The 19,735-nt window shown below is 39.8% G+C and overlaps 1 protein-coding gene and 1 non-coding gene across 3 annotated transcripts; both read left to right on the top strand.

Annotated features, from left to right (window-relative positions):
* Positions 1–3,141: 3,141 nt before the first annotated feature.
* On the top strand, positions 3,142–19,531 carry TIPIN (TIMELESS interacting protein). 2 transcript variants are annotated; one of them, XM_021693976.1, is made up of 8 exons: positions 3,142–3,211; positions 5,964–6,104; positions 6,229–6,307; positions 6,925–7,000; positions 11,295–11,417; positions 11,650–11,713; positions 17,409–17,615; positions 18,966–19,531. In XM_021693976.1, exons 2-8 carry the CDS (start codon positions 5,972–5,974, stop codon positions 19,154–19,156), a joined length of 873 nt encoding a protein of 290 aa, XP_021549651.1. In that variant the 5' UTR covers positions 3,142–3,211; positions 5,964–5,971; the 3' UTR covers positions 19,157–19,531. The 2 variants fall into 2 exon arrangements, with proteins under 2 accessions (XP_021549651.1, XP_044774041.1); XM_044918106.1 differs by lacking the exon at positions 3,142–3,211 and adding an exon at positions 4,291–4,442.
* LOC123325946 lies at positions 12,622–12,757 on the top strand. The gene has a single exon (XR_006540779.1).
* Positions 19,532–19,735: the final 204 nt, after the last annotated feature.

The following is a 19,735-nucleotide window of genomic DNA, read 5'->3' as shown; positions in this document are numbered from 1 at the left end:
AGCTATTCACTTTTTTTTTTAAAGATTTTATTTATTTATTTGAGAGAGAGAATGAGAGAGAGAGAGAGCATGAGAGGGGGGAGGGTCAGAGGGAGAAACAGACTCCCTGCCGAGCAGGGAGCCCAATGCGGGACTCGATCCTGGGACGCCAGGATCATGACCTGAGCCGAAGGCAGTCGCTCAACCAACTGAGCCACCCAGGCGCCCGCTATTCATGTTCTTAATATTTTTGGAAATACTCCAAAATTATAGATTTGAAAAATAAATGTATTAGTTTTATTATTTCTATTTTGTTATTTGAGGCAGTCTGCTATGTCCCCCAACATCTTTTTATCCCTTTCACAGTAACAGAAACCCTAAATTTTTTCTGGGCCATGACCACTAACAATAAAGATAATGTTCCCAGTCTCCTTTGCAGCTATGTGTGGCCATGTGATTACATTCTGCATAATGAGATGTAAACAGAATTGTATGCAACTTCTGGGAAATGTTCTTAAAATGTGTTGTTTTTTCCTCTTTCCTACTGACTGGAATGTAGTTGGAGCTCTAGAAGCCATCTTGGACAATGAGGTGAACTTGAGAATGAGATGCTTATGTGGTAAAGCAAGAAGACAGGAGCCTGGATTCCTAACACTATGGAACCCCTTACCAACTGGACTCATTACCTCCAGATTTCTTTCTTTCTTTCTTTTTTGAGATTTTATTTATTTATTTGTCAGAGAGAGAGAGAGCACAAGCAGGGGGAGTGGCAGGAGAGGGAGAAGCAGGCTCCCTGATGAGCAGGGAGCCCAAAGTGGGACTGATTCCAGGACCCTGGGATCATGACCAGAGCCAAAGGCTGACGCTTAACTGACTGAGCCACCCAGGCATCCCCCTCCAGATTTCTTATACATGAGAAACAAATAAGCTTTTTTTTTTTGTTTCTTGCTATTTCAGTTTATTTTAGTTTTTTTTCTGTTATTTGTAGCTGAATCAGATCTGAATTTACTATTCCTGGCCTGCGTCACCTCAATTGCTAATGCTGATGTAGACCTGATTGGGTGATATAATCCCAACTTGGGCACGTCATGTACAAGCCAGGGACAAATGGATGCCACAGTCTTGAGATGTAGTCCCCAAATAGCAGCAGACCACTACCACCAGCCAGCCCAGCACTCACCTAAGTGTTAAGCCCAAATAACACCAACCAATCAACAAGAATCTGAGACTTCACTTTCTTAATAGATATAGATAGAAATAGTTCATGGTCTTTTGGTTGTAAAAGATGTACTCCATTCCTCTTTTTTCAAACCTCATCTCTGGACTGGGTGGGTACTCTGCTTGTCAGAAAAACTTTTACACTCCAGACTCAATCTTTGCTCTTTAATAGTCTGTTTTTTTCTTTAATACTATTCGTTTTTAAAAATATTAAACTCTTTGGGTGCCTGCCTGGCTCAATCAGTACAGCATGCGACTCTTGATCTCAGGGTTGTGAGTTTGAGTTCCATGTTGGATGTAGAGATTAAAATAAAATCTTTGAAACAAACAAAAAACCATTAAGCTATTTTTTTTTAAAGATTTTATTTATTTATTTATTAGAGAGCGAGCAAGAGAGAAACAGCATGAGAGAGGAGAGGGTCAGAGGGAGAAGCAGGCTCCCCGCTGAGCCGGGAGCCCGATGTGGGACTCGATCCCAGGACCCTGGGATCATGACCTGAGCCGAAGGCAGTCGCTTAACCAACTGAGCCATCCAGGCACCCCATTAAGCTATTTTAAAAGCGTGCTAATGACATGGTCTGTGGGAAAGCTATCTTTAGATCTCTGGTGAAATTGCTATGGAAAATATATTTCTAGTATTCCTCACATATGAACAAAAACGACAATTAGTCCTGACAATAATATGTCAGTGATAGTTATATTCACATGGGCCCACAAATAACTTACCAAAGTCTTTTTTTTTTTAAAGATTTTATTTATTTATTCATAAGAGACAGAGAAAGAGAGAGAGAGAGAGAGAGGCAGGCTCCCCGCTGAGCAGGGAGCCTGATGCGGGACTCGATCCCAGGACCCTGGGATCATGACCTGGGCCGAAGGCAGACACTTAACCATCTGAGCCACCCAGGCACCCTAACTTACCAAAGTCTTTACATTTTCTCAAAGGGTCAAACATTCTAAAGATTATATGGATAACAACAACAACAAAAAAGATTATATGGATAACAGGTGACATTAAGTACTATAATTTCATCCTCCTCATAACCCTATTCAGTAGGTCCTGTTATTAATACTGAGAAAACAGAAGCACAGGCCAATGTCACTAAGTAGTAAATGATGGAACTGAGGTTCAAATCCTCAGAGCTTCTGCTCTGGGCTTTTGTGTGTGGGAGTGGGTGAGGGGACACGTATAACTTTTCAATTTTTTGAAGTGCTTTTACATTTACTTTGTGTGGAATATACACTGTAATCTGGATAATTGGAAGAATGCCTCTTGCCTCAGGTATTCAGACTTTTGAAGTTGACACAGTTCTTCAAATTAATGTTAATTTTCTTTCTTTTTAAAAATATTTTATTTTTGAGTAATCTCTACTCCCAACATGGGGCTCAGACTTACAACCCCGGAGATCAAGAGTTGCATGCTCTACCCACTGAGCCAGTCAGGCTCCCCTTAACTCACTTAAAAAAAAAAAAAAATTAAAGGTAACGTATTTTTTACATTTTTGTGTCTACACTCCTAACACTAACGCTTTACCACCCCTTTCCTCAGCTCATTATTCAATAAACAATAAAACTCAATGTTCAAGGAATTGTTATTAACTCTGAAGAATCGGTAGTTTCTTATCAAATTCTTTCGCCTCTATTCTTTCTGCTCCATCCACAAGACAGTTTTCTAGAAAACAGACGTTTCCCCAAAGTCTAACGCGCCTAGAGCGAAACAAACAGGAGCTTTAAGCAAATAAAGTTCACCTCCTCTAAGGAATTCCGGAGGGCGGAGGCGGCGGGAGGGGCGCCGTGGGGGGGCGGGACCCCGGGAAGGGGGAGACGGACGCGGGTGGGCGGTGCCTGTGGGGAGGCGGGTCCCGCGGACTCCGCCCAAGCCCTGCGCAGATTTGGCGCCAAACGCCGAGGCCCCTTCTCGCGGCGGGATCTCCAGAGTCTCGCGATCAACGCTGTGTGGCAGCGGCGCTTAGCCCCGCGCTCAACCCCGCGCTGTGGCCGCCGCAGTGCGCCTGAGGTGAGAGTGGGCACGCGGGCGAGTGGAGGGCCTGCGAGAAGCGGCGGTCGAGCGAGGGGGACGGAGGAGCAGGGTGCTGGGGGGTCGCGGGGAGGGAGTGTGGAGGCTGGAGGAGAAGACAGACGGACCGGGGCAGAGCGGGACTGGAGAGGCCGCGACCTGTGGGGAAGAGGGCGGGCACTTTTACCTGTCGTTTTTCTTTCGGGTCGGCCTCTCGCCAAACCCAGCCTTTTAGCGGGAGGGAACGTGCATCAGTCCACGGGCTTCTAAGCATAGAAAGCGTCCTGTGAATGTGGGATGAATGGATGAATGAAGTTGAAGGGAGGCTAGGGGGGGTGCGGGGATGGGAAGGGTGGAGAGGGGGGATGGGGTGGGAGAGTGGTTTTAGGGTGGCTAGCAAAGGAGGACATGGAGTCAGTCTGGTGGGACTTCCCTTTCGACACGGGCTACTGTTTTGATAATTTGGATGAAGTTGGACATGGGACCCCTAAGGGTCTGGGAACGAATTGGAGTTTGGATATTAAATTTCTTAGTTACCTTCACTTCTGGGAGAGTGTGAGGGCGGGGGGGGGGGGCGGGGAAGCTAAGAGCATTTCATCAATGTCTAAAAACAGTATGCAACCACCATCAAGAAGTGAAAGATAAGAGAGCTGCCTTATTCACAGCCAGTTTGCTGACAGACCCCACCCCATGCTTGGCCAGTTCCTTACATTGCATCTTGCTACACTTAATATAGTTTGTGCCCTGCCATCAAACTCACAGCTCCCTGTTCTCAAAAGTGTGAACTCCCATTTCTTCCCAAAGAAACTTGACTAGAATTAAACTTAACTTGAATATCCTTATTGTAGATAGAAGGCTACTTTAGATTATATGACCTCTAACTGCCTTTCCAATTTTGAAAATCTGTGGTTATTGAACCTTACTTGAAGATAAGATGGGTCATCAAAAGGAGTTGATAACGTTGTTACGTTATCTGTGGTCATGGAAATTTAGAATCGGAGAGCCTTTAGGGATCATTTAGTTCTAGTAGTATTACAGTTTGAAGGAAGCTTTGGAATCTTTATTCTGTCATTCAACAAATATTTATGGAGCATCTGCTGTATACCAGCTTTGGGGATACAGTGGTGGAGCACAAAGAGACTCACCTGGTCTTTGCCTTTTTAGAGCTGCAGTCTAGTATGGAAGACAAACATTAGATAATCACAGAAATGGAATATAATATTGAAACTGGGTAAATGCTATGAAATTGGTACTTGACACTTTGAATGCTTATTATAGGAGGATTTAATTCAGGGAAATTGGGGTAGACTTATCTGAGGAGGTGAGAGTTGAGATCTGAAAGAGATAAGGAGTCCGGGAAGAGCCTTCAAGATAGGAAACAGCCTTAGCAAAGGACTCATGGCCCGAGGGATATGGCTCTTTCCAGAAACTGAAAGAAAAGATCATGTGAAGAGTTGTGTGAAGTGAGGCTGAAGAAGTAGGAAGGTGCCAAACCAGACAGAGCCTTGGAGTTTTTTTTTTTATATATATTATTATTTTTATTGTTATGTTAATCCCCATACATTACATCATTAGTTTAAATGTAGTGTTCCATGATGAGCCTTGGAGTTTTATCATTAGCCCAAGAGCAGTAGGAAGCCATTGAAATATTTAAGCTAAGTGGTAATGTGATTGGCTTTATATTTCCAGACCTTCAGTCTAGCTGTAATATGGAGAATGGTTTGAAAAAGGCAAAAGTGGTTATGAGTAATGGAGTAACCAAAGGAAGAAATGTTAGGCAGTGGTTGTGGAGATAGGGAGAAATGAAAGACTTAACTGATGTTTAAGAAGTAGAATGGACAGGATATGTAGGATGGGAGAAGGAAGTATCAAGAATGACTTACAGGTTTCTTACTTGCATGGCAGGATAGATATCACCCACTGAATTGGGAAAATTTAGAAGTTTGGTTTTGTACATGAGAAGTTATAGTTGCCTTTGAGAAATTGAAGAGCTATAAAATGAAAAGTAGGGATCTGGAGCTTAGATTTGATGGTATCTCTGGGTAGAGATAAAAAATTAGAGATATTCATCTATAAATGATTATTAAAATCATGTATGTAAAGAAGTGAAGAGGGCCTAGGATGGAGTCTTGAATACTTACTGACCAGATTAGGGGAAGATGAATCTGCACAGAAGATCCAGGAGGAGTGTCCAGAAAGGGAGGAAAACCAAGTAAATACTGTGATTCAGAAGCCAACAAAACTGCTTTTCCAGAAAAAGAAACTGATCAAAAGTGTTAGCTGTTGCTAAGAGGTCAAGTTTGATGGTACTGAAAAGCATCCTTTCAGGTTATCAACCTGAGGATTATTTCCCTTCTGTCAAAGGGAACCTTAACTAGAAGAGGAATATGTAAACAGATTTTTTAAAAGCTACTCTGGTTATAGTGGGGGTGAGGTACCTGAACCCTGCCTATTTCACACCCATTTGGACCATAGTTTGAAACCCTCTGAGGGGAGACTCAACAGTTGAGGTTAAATGATTTGCTGAAAATCATGCAGTTACTGGGTGGTAGGGTCTATGTTAGAACTCACTTCTGATTTCTAACCTGTTTTTTTCCCATAACTACTCTCTACTTCTTTTCATGATGTGAGTTTGAAACACGGTTTAACCGACTGAAACACATGCATTTTGCTGCAGGTGGAACTTAACTGTGTAATAAGGAGACTACTTGGATGAATAAACAGGTTTATTTATTTATTTATTTTCCTGTAGAGGAAAAGATGCTGGAGCCACAGGAGAATGGCTTGATTGACCTACCAGATTATGAGCATGTAGAAGATGAAACTTTTCCTCCTTTTCCACCTCCAGCTTCTCCACAGAGAGAAAATGGTGAAGGAGCTGAACCTGATGAAGGTTTGTATAGAATTCCAAAAAAGTGCCTATGTTCAGTTATCCATCTGTTAGCATAGAAATGATACATTTTATAGATGAGGCTTAAATTATTTAAGTAATATCAAATCTTGGTATATTTCACCAGAGTCAGGGAGAGGAGCACTTGTTCCTGTACCTCCAAAGAGAACAGTTAAACGGAATATACCCAAGCTGGATGCTCAGAGGTACATTTACTATTTCCTTAAACATTTATTCCTTTTTTTTTTTTTTAATGTTATTTTTTCCCCCTTATATTAAAAAACTTTTACTTGGGATGATTTGGAGATCAGTATTTGTCTTTTTTTTTTTTTTTTAAGATTTTATTTATTTATTTGACAGAGAGAGAGATAGCGAGAGCAGGAACAGAAGCAGGGGGAGTGGGAGAGGGAGAAGCAGGCTTCCCGCCGAGCAGGGAGCCCGATGTGGGGCTCGATCCCAGGACCCTGGGACCATGACCTGAGGCAAAGGCAGACGCTTAACGACTGAGCCACCCAGGCGCCCGTCTTTTTTGTTTTTTTTAATATTTATTTATTTATTTATTTGAGAGAGTGGGGGGCAGAGGGAGAGAGAGAATCTCAAGCAGACTCCCCCCTGAGCATGGAGCCCACTGTGGAACTTGATCTAACGACCCTGAAATCATGGCCTGAGCTGAAATCAAGAGTTGGATGCCCAACTGACTGAGCCAGCCAGGCGCATTTTTTTTTTTTTTTTTCAGTTCAGCAGATAATATTTTTTCTTATGGTTTTGCTTTGGCCTTAAGGCTCTAGAAAACTTGAAATTCGAAACATATTTCTCTTCACAGATTAACTTCAGAGAGAGGGCTTCCAGCATTAAGGCATGTGTTTGATAAGGCCAAATTCAAAGGTAAAGGTCATGAGGTAAGAAATGTCTGATTTTTATTCTTTGTTCTTTCACATATCAGTAGAACTGTGGGCCCATGATCATGTTCTGAGGACTCTTAGAATGTTTCACAGATACCATCATTTATCATCATATCTCTTGAGAAACTAAGATGTACTGGAAAGTGCACTGCTTGAAGAATCAGAAAACATATCTTGTAGTCTCATTTTTGCCTCTGTATGGCTTTAGGAAAATCACATCGAAGTCTGTAAGCTCTGAGTTTGTACTTTATAATTTCTAGGAATAAAACTGACTTAGTCTACCTTAAAGAGTGATTTTAGGCTTCAGGAGAGCAAGGACTTTACCTGTATCAATCACTTATGTGTCCCCAAGATATGACACATATCTTGTCATGTGTCTGATTCATAATAGGCATCATTTAAGTTGAAAAATGAAGACATTTAAGAACTGTTGATCACTGTCTAAATGTGTTATTTTAAAGGTTCTTATCTTTTTTTTTTTTTTTTAAATTTTATTTATTTATTTGACAGAGAGAGACACACCGAAAGAGGGAACACAAACAGGGGGAGTGAGAGAGGGAGAAGCAGTCCCCGCCACTGAGCTGGGAGCCCGATGCTGGGCTCGATCCCAGGACCCTGGGATCATGACCTGAGCCGAAGGCAGACGCTTAACGACTGAGCCACCCAGGCGCCTCCTTTTTTTTTTTTTAAGTAGGCTTCATGCCTAGCATGGAGCCCAGTGTGGGGCTTGAACTCATGACTGTGAGATCGAGACCTGGGCTGAGATTAAGAGTCAGATGCTTAACTGACTGAGCCACCCAGGCACCCCTAAAAGGCTCTTATCTTTGAATAATGTAGAGTATAGATAACAATTTTTTGCAGATATCTTTGTAGAGCTTTGCAGATTATGAAGTATTTTCAAATACTTTAATTCTCAAACCTGTAGAGTAGGTGTTGGTCCCATTATCTGGTTAAGGAAATTGGAATTTTAAGAGTTTTTTTAAAGATTTTATTTATTTATTTGACAGCGAGCACAAGCAGGGGCGTGGCAGAGGGAGAGGGAGAAGCAGACTCCCCACTGATCAGGGAGCCCGATTGGGGGTTCCATTCTAGGACTCTGGGATCATGATCTGAGCTGAAGGCAGCCGCTTAACTGACTGAGCCGCCCAGGCGCTGGAATTTTAGAGTTTTAAGTGTCCAGTGCCAACAGTTAAGGGGAGAGCTTAGACTTCCTCTTTCATAGCCCAGCTACAGTAATGTTAATACAACAGTGAGCATCATCTTAGTGTGGTATGCAGGGTAATGGGAAACAGGGAAGAGGTTAGAAGCAGACAACAATTCAGATACTGTCGCACTACCAGGGTGAAGGTGAACAAGGTGCAGATAGCCTGATAGGGTAGTAGTAGAGAGATAAACAACATACAGTACTTGTAGGCAATGGGATATGAGGAGGTAAAAAGTAAAAAATAATCCCAGGAGGGGTGCCTAGCTGGCTCAGTTGGTAGAGCATGTGACTCTTGATCTTGGGGTCATGAATATAAGCCCCAGATTGGGTGTAGAGCTTACTTTAAATAAATAAATAAATAGATAGGGCGCCTGGGTGGCTCAGTTGGTTAAGCGACTGCCTTCGGCTCAGGTCATGATCCCGGAGTCCTGGAATCGAGTCCCACATCGGGCTCCCTGCTCAGCGGGGAGTCTGCTTCTCCCTCTGACCCTATCCCCTCTCATGCTGTTTCTCTCTCTCTCTCTCTCTCTCTCTCTCAAATAAATAAATAAAAAATAAAAAAAAAAAAATAAATAGATAGATAGATAGATACATACATACATACAAAAAATCCAAGATTTCAGAAGCTGGGAGGCTAAAAAATTGTAGTACCTTTGCTCAATTTCAGCGGACAGGAAGAGAGAAGTCTGTGTCCTATTTTGCCACAAAACTAAATGTAAATCAGGATATTTTAAAAGCATACCCATCTCAAAAAAAAAAAAAAAAAAAGGGACACCTACCTGGCTCAGTCAGTGGAGCGTGGGACTTGATCTGGGGTTGTGAATTCAAGCCCCAGGTTGGATGTAGAGCTTACTTAAAACAAAAACAAAACAAAACTCCAAACCATACTCATCTCAGTTAATTCATTGCCCTTGTTGAAATTTTCAGGTTGTGATGATGAATTGGTGCTTTGAATTTAATGAAGTCTTCATCATTTTCATAATAAGTACTTTATTAAAATAAATGAGTTTATATGAAGGATAAAAATTTCGTATTTCTTCACTGGGTGAGGGTGGGCTCCAGGCATTTATGCTTTTTAGTCTTCTGTACTTTGCCCTTGGAAATTCTTACTGTTTTGTCACAAAGTTGAATCCTCACTGCTTTTTTCTCCATGTATGACTTGGGACGTATTTAGGTGTATTTAGGTGTTTCTCTTGTGACCCCTAGGTCTAACATGACATTGTGAGGTGACTGACCAGCTCCCCCCAACAACTGGAAAATAATCTTAGGTGATTGAATTAAAAACAAACAAATAAACTTTATTATCAGAATGAGAAGGATAACACATACTCGCAGTATTACTTTAATATATATGCTGCCGAAGCAAGCTCTTAGTATTACATGTTTAGTTACTGGTAGTGTTGACCATTGGCTTCTTAGACAAGATCAGATAACAACAATGATGGCCAGTATTTGAGTGTATACTTTGTGTCAGGCACTTTACTTGTATTACTTATTTCTCATAACCCTACCAAGTGTGTATAATATTATTCTCATACATGAAAAAGAAGGCACAGTGGCAAAGTGATTTGCTTAAAGTGATACAACTATTAAGTAGCAGGATTGAGATTTTGATTCTATACAGTGTGATCCAGAGCCTGTGCTTTTGACTATTCTATTTTTTTTTTAAGGATTTATTTATTTATTTATTTGAGAGAGCGAGAAAGAGAGAGAGAGAGAGTACATGAGAGGGGGAGGGTCAGAGGGAGAAGCAGACTCCCCGCTGAGCAGGGAGGGACTCGATCCTGGGACTCCAGGATCATGACCTGAGCCGAAGGCAGTCGCCCAACCAACTGAGCCACCCAGGCGCCCCGCAACTATTCTATTTTTTTTTTTAATTATTATTTATTTGACAGAGCACAAGCAGGGGGAGCAGCAGAGGCAGAGGGAGAGGCAGACTCCCCGCTGAGCAGGGAGCCTGATGTGGGATTCGATCGCAGGAGACCTGGATCATGACCTGAGCCAAAGGCAGATGCTTAACGGACTGAGCCACCCAGGCGCCCCTTGACTATTCTATTTTAAAATACTGTTAAGGGGCGCCTGGGTGGCTCAGTCAGTTAAGTGTCCCCCTCTTGGTTTCTGCTCGGGTCATGATCTCAGGGTTGTGAGATCAAGAGAGCCCCACATTGGGCTCCCCACTTAGTGGGGAGTGTGCTTGGGGATTTTTCTCCCTCTGCTCTTTACCCCCACTCGTGTGTGCAAGCTCTCTCACACACTCTTTCTCAAAAATAAATAAATCTTTAAAATACTGTTAAGAAAAGAATAAAATATTTTACATTAAAACCAGGAATTTGGAATTTTGTTATTCATTAGTCCAGTTTATTAAACTTTGTTTTTCATTTTAATTTTTAAAAAAGTGTTAAATTGAAATTTCATATATAAAGAGGAGTTGCTGAGAATGTTTAAACTGTTGTTAGTCTTTGTACTTTGCCCTTGGGATTTCTGAATGTATTTTCAGTTTTGAATTATCAATGTTTTGTTCTCTATATATGATTTAGGGACCTGTCATTTTGTTTAGTTATTCCTAAAAGATATCTTGACATATTTTATTAAAGCTTATTTTCACATATTACTTTACAGTTCTGAAAAGATACATGATTATCCATCTGCCTTCAGCTCAGTTCATGATCCCTGAGTCCTGGGATCGAGCTCTGCATCAGCCCCACATCACATCTGGCTACCTGATCAGCAGGGAGACTGTTTGTCCCTCTCCCTCTGCCATTCCCCCTGCTTGTGCTCTCTTTTACACTCTCTCTCGCAAATAAATAAATTCTTTTAAAAAAAAGATACATGATTATCTTTTAACTTTCGTTAAGTTTTTATACTGTTTTTTTTTTTTTTTTAAATCATATCCAGTGCTCTTTTAGACTAAAATCCTCTAAGCTCAATAAATAGTTCTCTTCTTAAAGTTTCTTCAGAAGTTTCTTAATCTTATAAATATAAAATGACACCAGTGACTTTGGCATTACTATTCAATTCTAAAATCTGCTGACAAGGTCAGTTGTGAGAACGAGTCTTCTATTTAGCATTTTTATTTTTATGTGCCAGGCTGAAGACTTGAAAACGCTAATCAGACACATGGAGCATTGGGCACATAGGCTATTCCCTAAACTGCAATTCGAGGATTTTATTGACAGAGTTGAATACCTGGGAAGTAAAAAGGAAGTTCAGGTAGGTGTTGAGATTATTATGAATATCATTCATAATGCTAAATAGTGCCAAGGATGGATTTTAGTTGAGGCTAAGTCACTGTTTGGCATTTTCATTTTGAAATCTGTCATGGTAGAAGAGAAGTTAATAGTAGTTATTTGACGAACAACTTTTTTGAAACTAAGAATTGAAAAAATTCTCATTTTCCCCCAAATGTTACTGATGAAAATGTAAAAATACTCTTTATTTTCAGACCTGTTTAAAACGAATTCGCCTTGACCTGCCTATTTTACATGAAGATTTTATTAGCAATAATGGTAAGAATATAGGTTTATTTATAATAATTTTGCTTTTAGAAATAGATCTAGTTGGGGCAGGGGTAGATTAAGCACTGGGTTCTTCATCTATATTGAGTAATTGAGTAAACATAATTACAGTAAATAGGAATGAGTTAAAATGCCTTGGTACATCTAGAATGTTTTTTGACACTTGTTTCTTAAAGACGTGCCTCCAGTGCCATTAAGAGATGTTGTAAAAATATATTGTCAGAGAACTTGAGCCTTTGAGAACTGATACCCACTGATCCTTTGTAGTGCTTTGTTAATGAAAATAAGTGACAAGATGTAGTGTTCATATACAGATACACCATTAAAAGTGGCTCTGGGGAATTAGAATAATTTGATGATAAAATAGTTTACATTTCCCCTAAGAGTACAGATCCAGTACACAGATGGTCCCCAACTTAACAATGGTTTGACTTATGGTTGTTTGACTTTATGATGGTGCGGAAGTGATAGGCATTCAGTAGAAACCATACTTAGAATTTCAAATTTTGATTTTTTCCCCAGGCTAGCATATGTGCTGTGATAGTCTCTTGTGATGCTGGGCAGGAGCGGCCACACTGCCCAGCCAGCCACATGGTCATGAGGGTAAACAGCTGATAGACTGACAACCATTTTGAACCCATACAACCATTCTCTTTCCCACTTTCAGTACAGTATTCCATAAATTACATGAGATATTCAACACTGTATTATAAAATAGGCTTTGTGTTACATGATTTTGCCTAACTAGGCTGATGTAAGTGTTCTGAGCACATTTAAGATAGGTGAGGCATATTGAATCCATTTTTGACTTAAGATATTGTCAACTGATGATGGTCTTATCAGGATGTAACCCCATTTTTAGTTGAGGAAGATTTCTCTAGGACTTCAGTAAGACCCATGTGACTGTTCCTGGTATTGATTGCATTTGTTAGTTGTACAGTGCAACCATAGGCGGTCACACACATCAAAACATATGGTTCCTGCCGACAGGGTCTGTATAGTTATCAGATTCTCTGTGCGATGGCTCCATACATGTTTGTTTGTTTTGTTTTTTAAACTTTTAATAGATGTGGTAGAAAATACAGGCTCCCTGTAGAATTCCCCCAAGTTATTGGTAAATTGGTTTTAAAAATGTGAAGAATTGTGATTTAACTAATCCAAGATTTAATATTTTGGTAAGATATGGTATGTATCACTGCCATAGGATTTGGTATATGGAAAGGAATTAATAACTACAGTAAATTCCATAGCACATACCACTGGGTTAGGTAGTTTATTTCGGTAGCAGTTTTTGAGTTGCATAGTATGTGCTTGAGTTTCAGGGATAAAGGTGAATAAGATCAGACCCCTTGCTTCAAGGGCTAGCAGACTAGTGAATGAGTGAGACATAACATCACCTGATAGGTGCTGAAATTAGAGAGAGAAACAGGGCATAGTGTAGGTTGCAAAGGAGAGCATAGTTGCTTTTACCCAGGGGAGGGGAAAGAAAACCTCACAGAGGACAAATCACAAGTACTTTGAATGATAAGCAGTAGAGTTCAGGCCAAGGTGATTTTCGAGAGGGACTCATTTGTGCAGAGGCATAAATGAACACGGGACTACTGATGGGATTATAGGCTTGCTGAAATACTGGATACATAGAAGAGGCCTCTATCATAGAGCCTTGTTTGTTGTTGAATCTGTCTTCTCTGTATTCTGAGAATGGTCTTCAGATTTTTTGGATAAAGGCACTACAACGGGAAAAGTGTTTTGAGCATTTTATTTATTTTTTATAGTACATGTACTACTGATATGATAACTAACACTTTTTTTTTTTTTAAGATTTTATTTATTTATTTGACAGGGAGAGACACAACGAGAGAGGGGACACAAGCAGAGGGAGTGGGAGAGGGAGAAGCAGGCTTCCCGCAGAGCAGGAAGCCTGATGCGGGCCTCGATCCCAGGACCCTGTGATCATGACCTGAGCCGAAGTCAGACCCTTAACCGACCGAGCCACCCAGGCACCCAAAAATGCACATTTTTATTCTCACTAGAACATTACCATGAGGTTTTATTTATTTATTTTTTATTTTATTTTTTTTAAGGTTTTATTTATTTGAGAGAGAGAGAATGAGAGACAGAGAGCATGAGAGAGAGGAGGGTCAGAGGGAGAAGCAGACTCCCTGCTGAGCAGGGAGCCCGCTGCGGGACTCGATCCCGGGACTCCAGGATCATGACCTGAGCCGAAGGCAGTCGCTCAACCAACTGAGCCACCCGGGCGCCCCTACCATGAGGTTTTAAAGTGAGAACAATATGACTTAATATTCTACTGAATATTTTATTTTCTCCAAAATTTTGGGCTGATACCTGATCGATGATTTGAAGGTGTGGTTGTAGATACAGTTGTTCTCCTCCCCACCCCCCATCTTGGTTTTACCTTACTAAGATTCATCCAAATAGAAGTAGAGTATCCTTAACCGCACTTAATGTTTTCCCATCCCATTCACTGATGCAAGGATTTTTGTTGAAGTTCACAAGCGAATTATCATCTACCTTCTTTCAATCAGTTGTTTTTCTTAAAAGTTAATCAGGGGTTAAATTTTAATATATTTGACAGGTGGATAGTCCTGTAACTTCTCTGCTCAGAGCCCTGTAGTGGCTCCTTATTTCACCCAAAGCGAAAGCCACAATCCTTATAATGTCCTCCTTGGCCCTTGGCCCTACAGTATCTATTCCTTACCCCACCTCCCTTGCTTCTCTGACTGTATCTTTTACAGTTCCCCACTCAAACTGCTTTAGCGACTACTTGCCTCCTAGCTGTTCTTTGAACCTCCCAGTTGCATTTTTGTTGTAAGGATTTTGCACTCTTACACTCTGCCTTGAACATATCCTTCGTCCTCCTTCCCACCCCCAAGTCTGCATGGCTCTCTTACCCCCTTCAAACTGTGCTCAAATGTCAACTCAGTGAAGTTGTACTTCACTGGGAACCCCCAGCCCTGATTCTCCTATCCTTTTTCCCCATAGTACTTATTTCCCTTTAATTATATTTGCTTATCTGTTAGTTTATATGTGCCAAAATGATGGCATCGTGTAGCACGTTGAATATTTGTCTTAAGCTTCTTTGCCACAGTTGCTTGCCTGTTAATGTTGCAGTGAGTGAATTTCATGTGTGGTTCTAATTTTTTTAATCCCATTTTTATCAGTCACTCTATCAGTGGTTATGTTCACATTGGTTTCCCATAAAATATTGTATTAAAGAGGCCATGTACTATGGAAGAGATGACTCTTTTCATGGCTCACAAACAGTAGTTCTTTACGTATGTCATTACCATTAACTCGGAATCCTGTACACCCTGTAAGGTGAAGCATATTAGAAACCCCAAAATTGCATAATTGGTTCTAATACTTGTTTCTTAACTTCTCTAGCAATGTTTTCTCCCTGTACCCCATCAATATTTCCTGACAAAGGAATGCATCTTAGTTTCTTGCTACATTTTTTTTTTCCCATGTCAGGAAGGACAAGTGTATTGATTTTTGTCTTTCACTGTTAAGGAAGAAACATCAAAAGGGATTTGGTTGTAAAATTAAATATCATAGGATTTTTAAACCTCACCGGAATAATTATAAAACACCTGTTTTAAACGTTTGCTAGTTGTGATGGTTTTTACTATATTAGCTAATACTTCAAGGCACAGTATATATATAGAATAAGGTTAGTGTGTGAAAATTCATATTTCAAATGGTGGTCTTGGTGGTTTTTTTTTTTTTTGCCTACTTGTCAGATCAGATGACATCTTTTTTTTTTTAACCCTGTAATGTGAATGATGTAGGAAGAAGGTGAAGTGCTGTTTTCTTAATTGTTTGTTTCTCTATTTTCTACCTTCTCTTCTATATATTGTTATTTTCAAAAATCTTTTTAAGCTACCACTTGTGCATTTTGTTGGGGTTGTTTTGGTGTTAAAACTAGACAGTCTGCTTAACTGGGCGATCAGAATCAGCTGTATGTCACAGTATGCTGAAATTTAAAAAATGAGTGAGGGCCCAGCTCTCGTGTGGAGCTGTCTGCTTTTAAGGTAGCACCCAGGCCACACAGTAACAGTCATATGGATAAATGATAGTTTGTCACTGCCTGTCTTTCTTCTAAGTTAGTTCAATAATTTTAAGTTAGTTCAATAATTTTTCTAAATTCTTTTTTTTTTTTTAAAGATTTTATTTATTGGGGCGCCTGGGTGGCTCAGATGGTTAAGCGTCTGCCTTCGGCTCAGGTCATGATCCCAGGGTCCTGGGATCGAGTCCCACATCGGGCTCCCGGCTCAGCGGGGAGCCTGCTTCTCCCTCTGACCCTCTCCCCTCTCATGCTGTTTCTCTCTCGCTCGCTCTCTAAAAAATAAATAAAATCTTAAAAAAAAAAAAATAAAAAAAAATAAAGATTTTATTTATTTATTTGAGAGAGAGACAGAGAGAGCATGAGAGGGGGAGGGTCAGAGGGAGAAGCAGACTCCCTGCCAAGCAGGGAGCCCGATGCGGGACTCGATCCCGGGACTCCAGGATCATGACCTGAGCCAAAGGCAGTTGCTCAACCAACTGAGCCACCCAGGTGCCCTGAAAGATTTTATTTTTAAGTAATCTCTACACGCACTGTGGGTCTTAAACTCACAACCCCAAGATCAAGAGTTGCATGCTCTGACTGAGCAAGCCAGGCCACCCCTCCTTTTTCATTTTGTGTGTGAGTTTTACCCTATTAAAAAATAGCTTATATAAAATTATTACTGTGTTATATAGACACTACAGCAAGCTATTAAAATGTTTTTGTTTCAGGTAAAGCAAGAATATGGTTTGGATTCTTTTAAGTTCATTAGCCCAAGCAGAAAATATTTTCTAATCATAACTAAGAACTTGTGCTTTCTGTTGATGCATATTTTTAAACTAGTAGTTCCATTTGACTTAAAATGTCTCTTTAAAATGATTTATAAGGGCGCCTGGGTGGCTCAGTCGTTTAAGCGTCTGCCTTCAGCTCAGGTCATGATCCCGGAGTCCTGGGATCCAGTCCTGCATTGGGCTCTCTGCCAAGCAGGGAGTCTGCTTCTCCCTCTCACCCTACCCCCTCTTGTGCTCTCTCTCTCTCTCTCTGTCTCAAATAAATAAAATAAAATCTTAAAAAAAAAAAGTGATCACTCCTCTTTAAAAAAATAAATAAATTAAATGATTTATAAATATTCCTTTTACTTGTTTGAATCAAGCACGTACAGGTGTCCCTTGAATACCACAGGTTTGAATTGAGCAGGTCCACGTACAGATTTCTTAAGGGTCAGTACTGTAAATGTATTTTCTCTTCCTTTTGCTTTTCTTTAATAACATTTTCTTTTCTCTAGCTGACTTGAAAAGTATAGTATAAAATACACATAGATAATATGTGTTAATTGACTATGTTATTTGTATTCTGGTCAACAGTAGGCTATTAGTAGTTAAGCTTTGGGGGAGGCAGAAGTTCTATGTGGATTTTTGACTGTGCTGGGGGTCGGCATCTCTAACTGCTCTGTTGTTCAAGGGTCTTCAGTATTTGGAACATTCTCACACCCCAGAGCAATTTGAAGAAACAAATAGTTTCTTCAGGTCTGGCATCTTGTTACTTTAAACTGGTTTTTAACTAATAGCTGCATTAAGCTTTTTCTAACTAAAGATGTACTAACTTTCATCTCTGCTGCAGATGAAGGAGGAGAAAATCATGGCCATGATGTAACTGCTACCCAATCAGATCCCTTTTTGACAAACTCATTGGAAAGTGAGAATTTTGCTTCTGAGTCAGGTAGAAGCCTAACAGAAGAACAACAACAGAGAATTGAGAGAAATAAACAACTGGCCTTGGAAAGAAGGCAGGCAAAGCTACTGAGTAACAGTCAGTCCCTCGGAAATGGTAAATTTTATGCTGGGTTTTATGTGCTACCGTTAATATATTAGGGGCATGTTAGAAATTTTAACTTCTCTACTATCTGCAAAATAAAATGCCTCTAGGAATAGAAAAATCTGATATATTAAGTTTATGTATATCTGAGAAAGAGCGTGTGTGTGTGTGAGCATGAGCTATTTGGAATCCTCAAAGAATAAATGAATCCAAGATGGTTCTCTGGATAGTGGAGTACCTCTTAAAAATGTTTTTTAATCACTTCAACTTGATTCTGAATCTTTCAAAAATACATTCTTCCCTGACTCCTTAAAGTATGTGACACGTATTTTATCTTTATTTTTTTAAAAGATTTTAAAAATTTGAGAGAGAGAGAGAGAGAGTGCACAAGGAGGGGAGGGGCAGAAGGAGAAGCAGGCTCCCCGCTCAGCAAGGAGCCCGACGTGGGGCTTGATCCCAGGGTCCTGGGATCGAGGTCCGTGGCAGGCTCCCTGCTCAGCGGGGAGTCTGCTTCTCCCTCTGTCTGCCGCTCCCCCTGCTTGTGTGTGTGCTCTCTCTCTCTCTCTCTCTGGTAAATAAATAAAATTTTTTAAAAAAGAAAATAAAACTCTTAAAATTTGCTATTTTTAAAACAGATTGGGTTTGCTAATGCAAATTGGTTTTGAATGAAGCAGATTGCATGTCTTTCTCAATTTCCAATGTAGTTTTCCTTTTGAAATGGGAAAATAAGAATTATGGTTAAGTAGTGAAGATACCATGTTATAAAACAAGTTTCACCCAAGATAATAAAATTTGCAAGTGAAAATTAGTGTAACTACATTGTTGTTCTTTGCAATTAAAATCAGCTTAATCTTCAACTTTACAAATGGATATTTTATTACTACCACGTGAAAAATTACATGAAGCTCCACGTATCATTGATGGCAGTTCCTTTGCTGTCATTAGCAAAGTGTGCCTGGCAATAAGCATTTTAAGGCTCATCTTCTGTTTATAACATATGACTTAAAATTTGCCTAAATAGAAATAAGGATCCTAAATTTTCTTTGCTAGAGATCACTTTGATGTGTAGCTGTTAAGAGCATTTTTTTTTTTTTTGAGCATTTGATTTTTAAAAACTTTCATCTAATAGCTGTGATTATTGAATGAGAACAGTTGCATTTGGCTATGATTCAAGAGTGAGTTTAGTACCTTTCAAGACTTGCATTTTTGAGTGGCCTTGATACGTGTATAAAAATGACTATTTGGAAGAAAGTGATCATAAATTTTATTTCCACTGATAGAAGCTTGTGGAGAGATTTATATTTATCAGGTCAGATTGGATCAGGTGCTTATAAGGAGTAATGATGATGATTTCTCTTTCAGACTTGTTAATAAATACACCCAGGGCACAGACCATTGAAGAGGTTAATACAGGTGAGGATCAAGAGGAGGAGTCCTTAGATGGATTTAACAAAGACATTCTAGACCATCCACATAATAATGCTGCTGCCAATGCTGTAAATGAGGAGGAGCAATTAAAAATAGAGAACACACAACTGGACCAGTCCTTTTAAAATGTACAGTAGAACTTTATGCTTTATCCAGAAATGTTACTGAGGTTGGATAGGCTTCAACTAAGAGAAAATCCATTAACCTGCTATCCTCTAAGTTTTAGATTAGTATGTATTTTGTCTGCTTGGAGTGAAAATCCTTATGTAGTAAGACTTTCACAGATTCCGATTTAAAATATGGTATTACTTATACTTGTTTCTTACTAACTTTAGTTGAGCCTATTTATTCTCTTTAGTGTTTATTTTTATATAGATATAACTTTATAAAAATGATTAGTAGTTACAAGCACCTTCTGCTGCTAGTGTGCTACTGAATGTCTTGTTTTCACTAAATTGGAGGTTTTGAGATGTAAATATGTAATGAATATTAATGTCCATTTTTTTAAAAAGAAATAAAAATCTTATAAACTATCTCTAGAGGCTTTTTGAAAGTTTCTTACTGCTATTTAGTTCTGCAATTATACTTTCGGTAAAATGTTTAAGGTTTCTATATGTGTTTACGTGTATTCTGAGGAGTCACTTTAAAAGGGTCACCTGAGGGCGCCTGGGTGGCTCAGTCGTTAAGCGTCTGCCTTCGTCTCA

Source organism: Neomonachus schauinslandi, chromosome 9 (assembly GCF_002201575.2).
Source record: "Neomonachus schauinslandi chromosome 9, ASM220157v2, whole genome shotgun sequence".
NCBI classification, from domain to species: domain Eukaryota; kingdom Metazoa; phylum Chordata; class Mammalia; order Carnivora; family Phocidae; genus Neomonachus; species Neomonachus schauinslandi.
This window is presented reverse-complemented; position numbering and strand designations above follow the sequence as displayed.

What these genes read in the sequence shown, in the direction of transcription:
- TIPIN (XM_021693976.1), top strand. Translation starts at nt 5,972, where the DNA reads ATGCTGGAGCCACAGGAGAATGGCTTGATTGACCTACCAGATTATGAG. An exon ending in AGGAGCTGAACCTGATGAAG is followed by an intron (nt 6,105 to 6,228) that starts GTTTGTATAGAA and finishes ATATTTCACCAG; the next exon opens with AGTCAGGGAGAGGAGCACTT. An exon ending in GAAGTAAAAAGGAAGTTCAG is followed by an intron (nt 11,418 to 11,649) that starts GTAGGTGTTGAG and finishes CTTTATTTTCAG; the next exon opens with ACCTGTTTAAAACGAATTCG.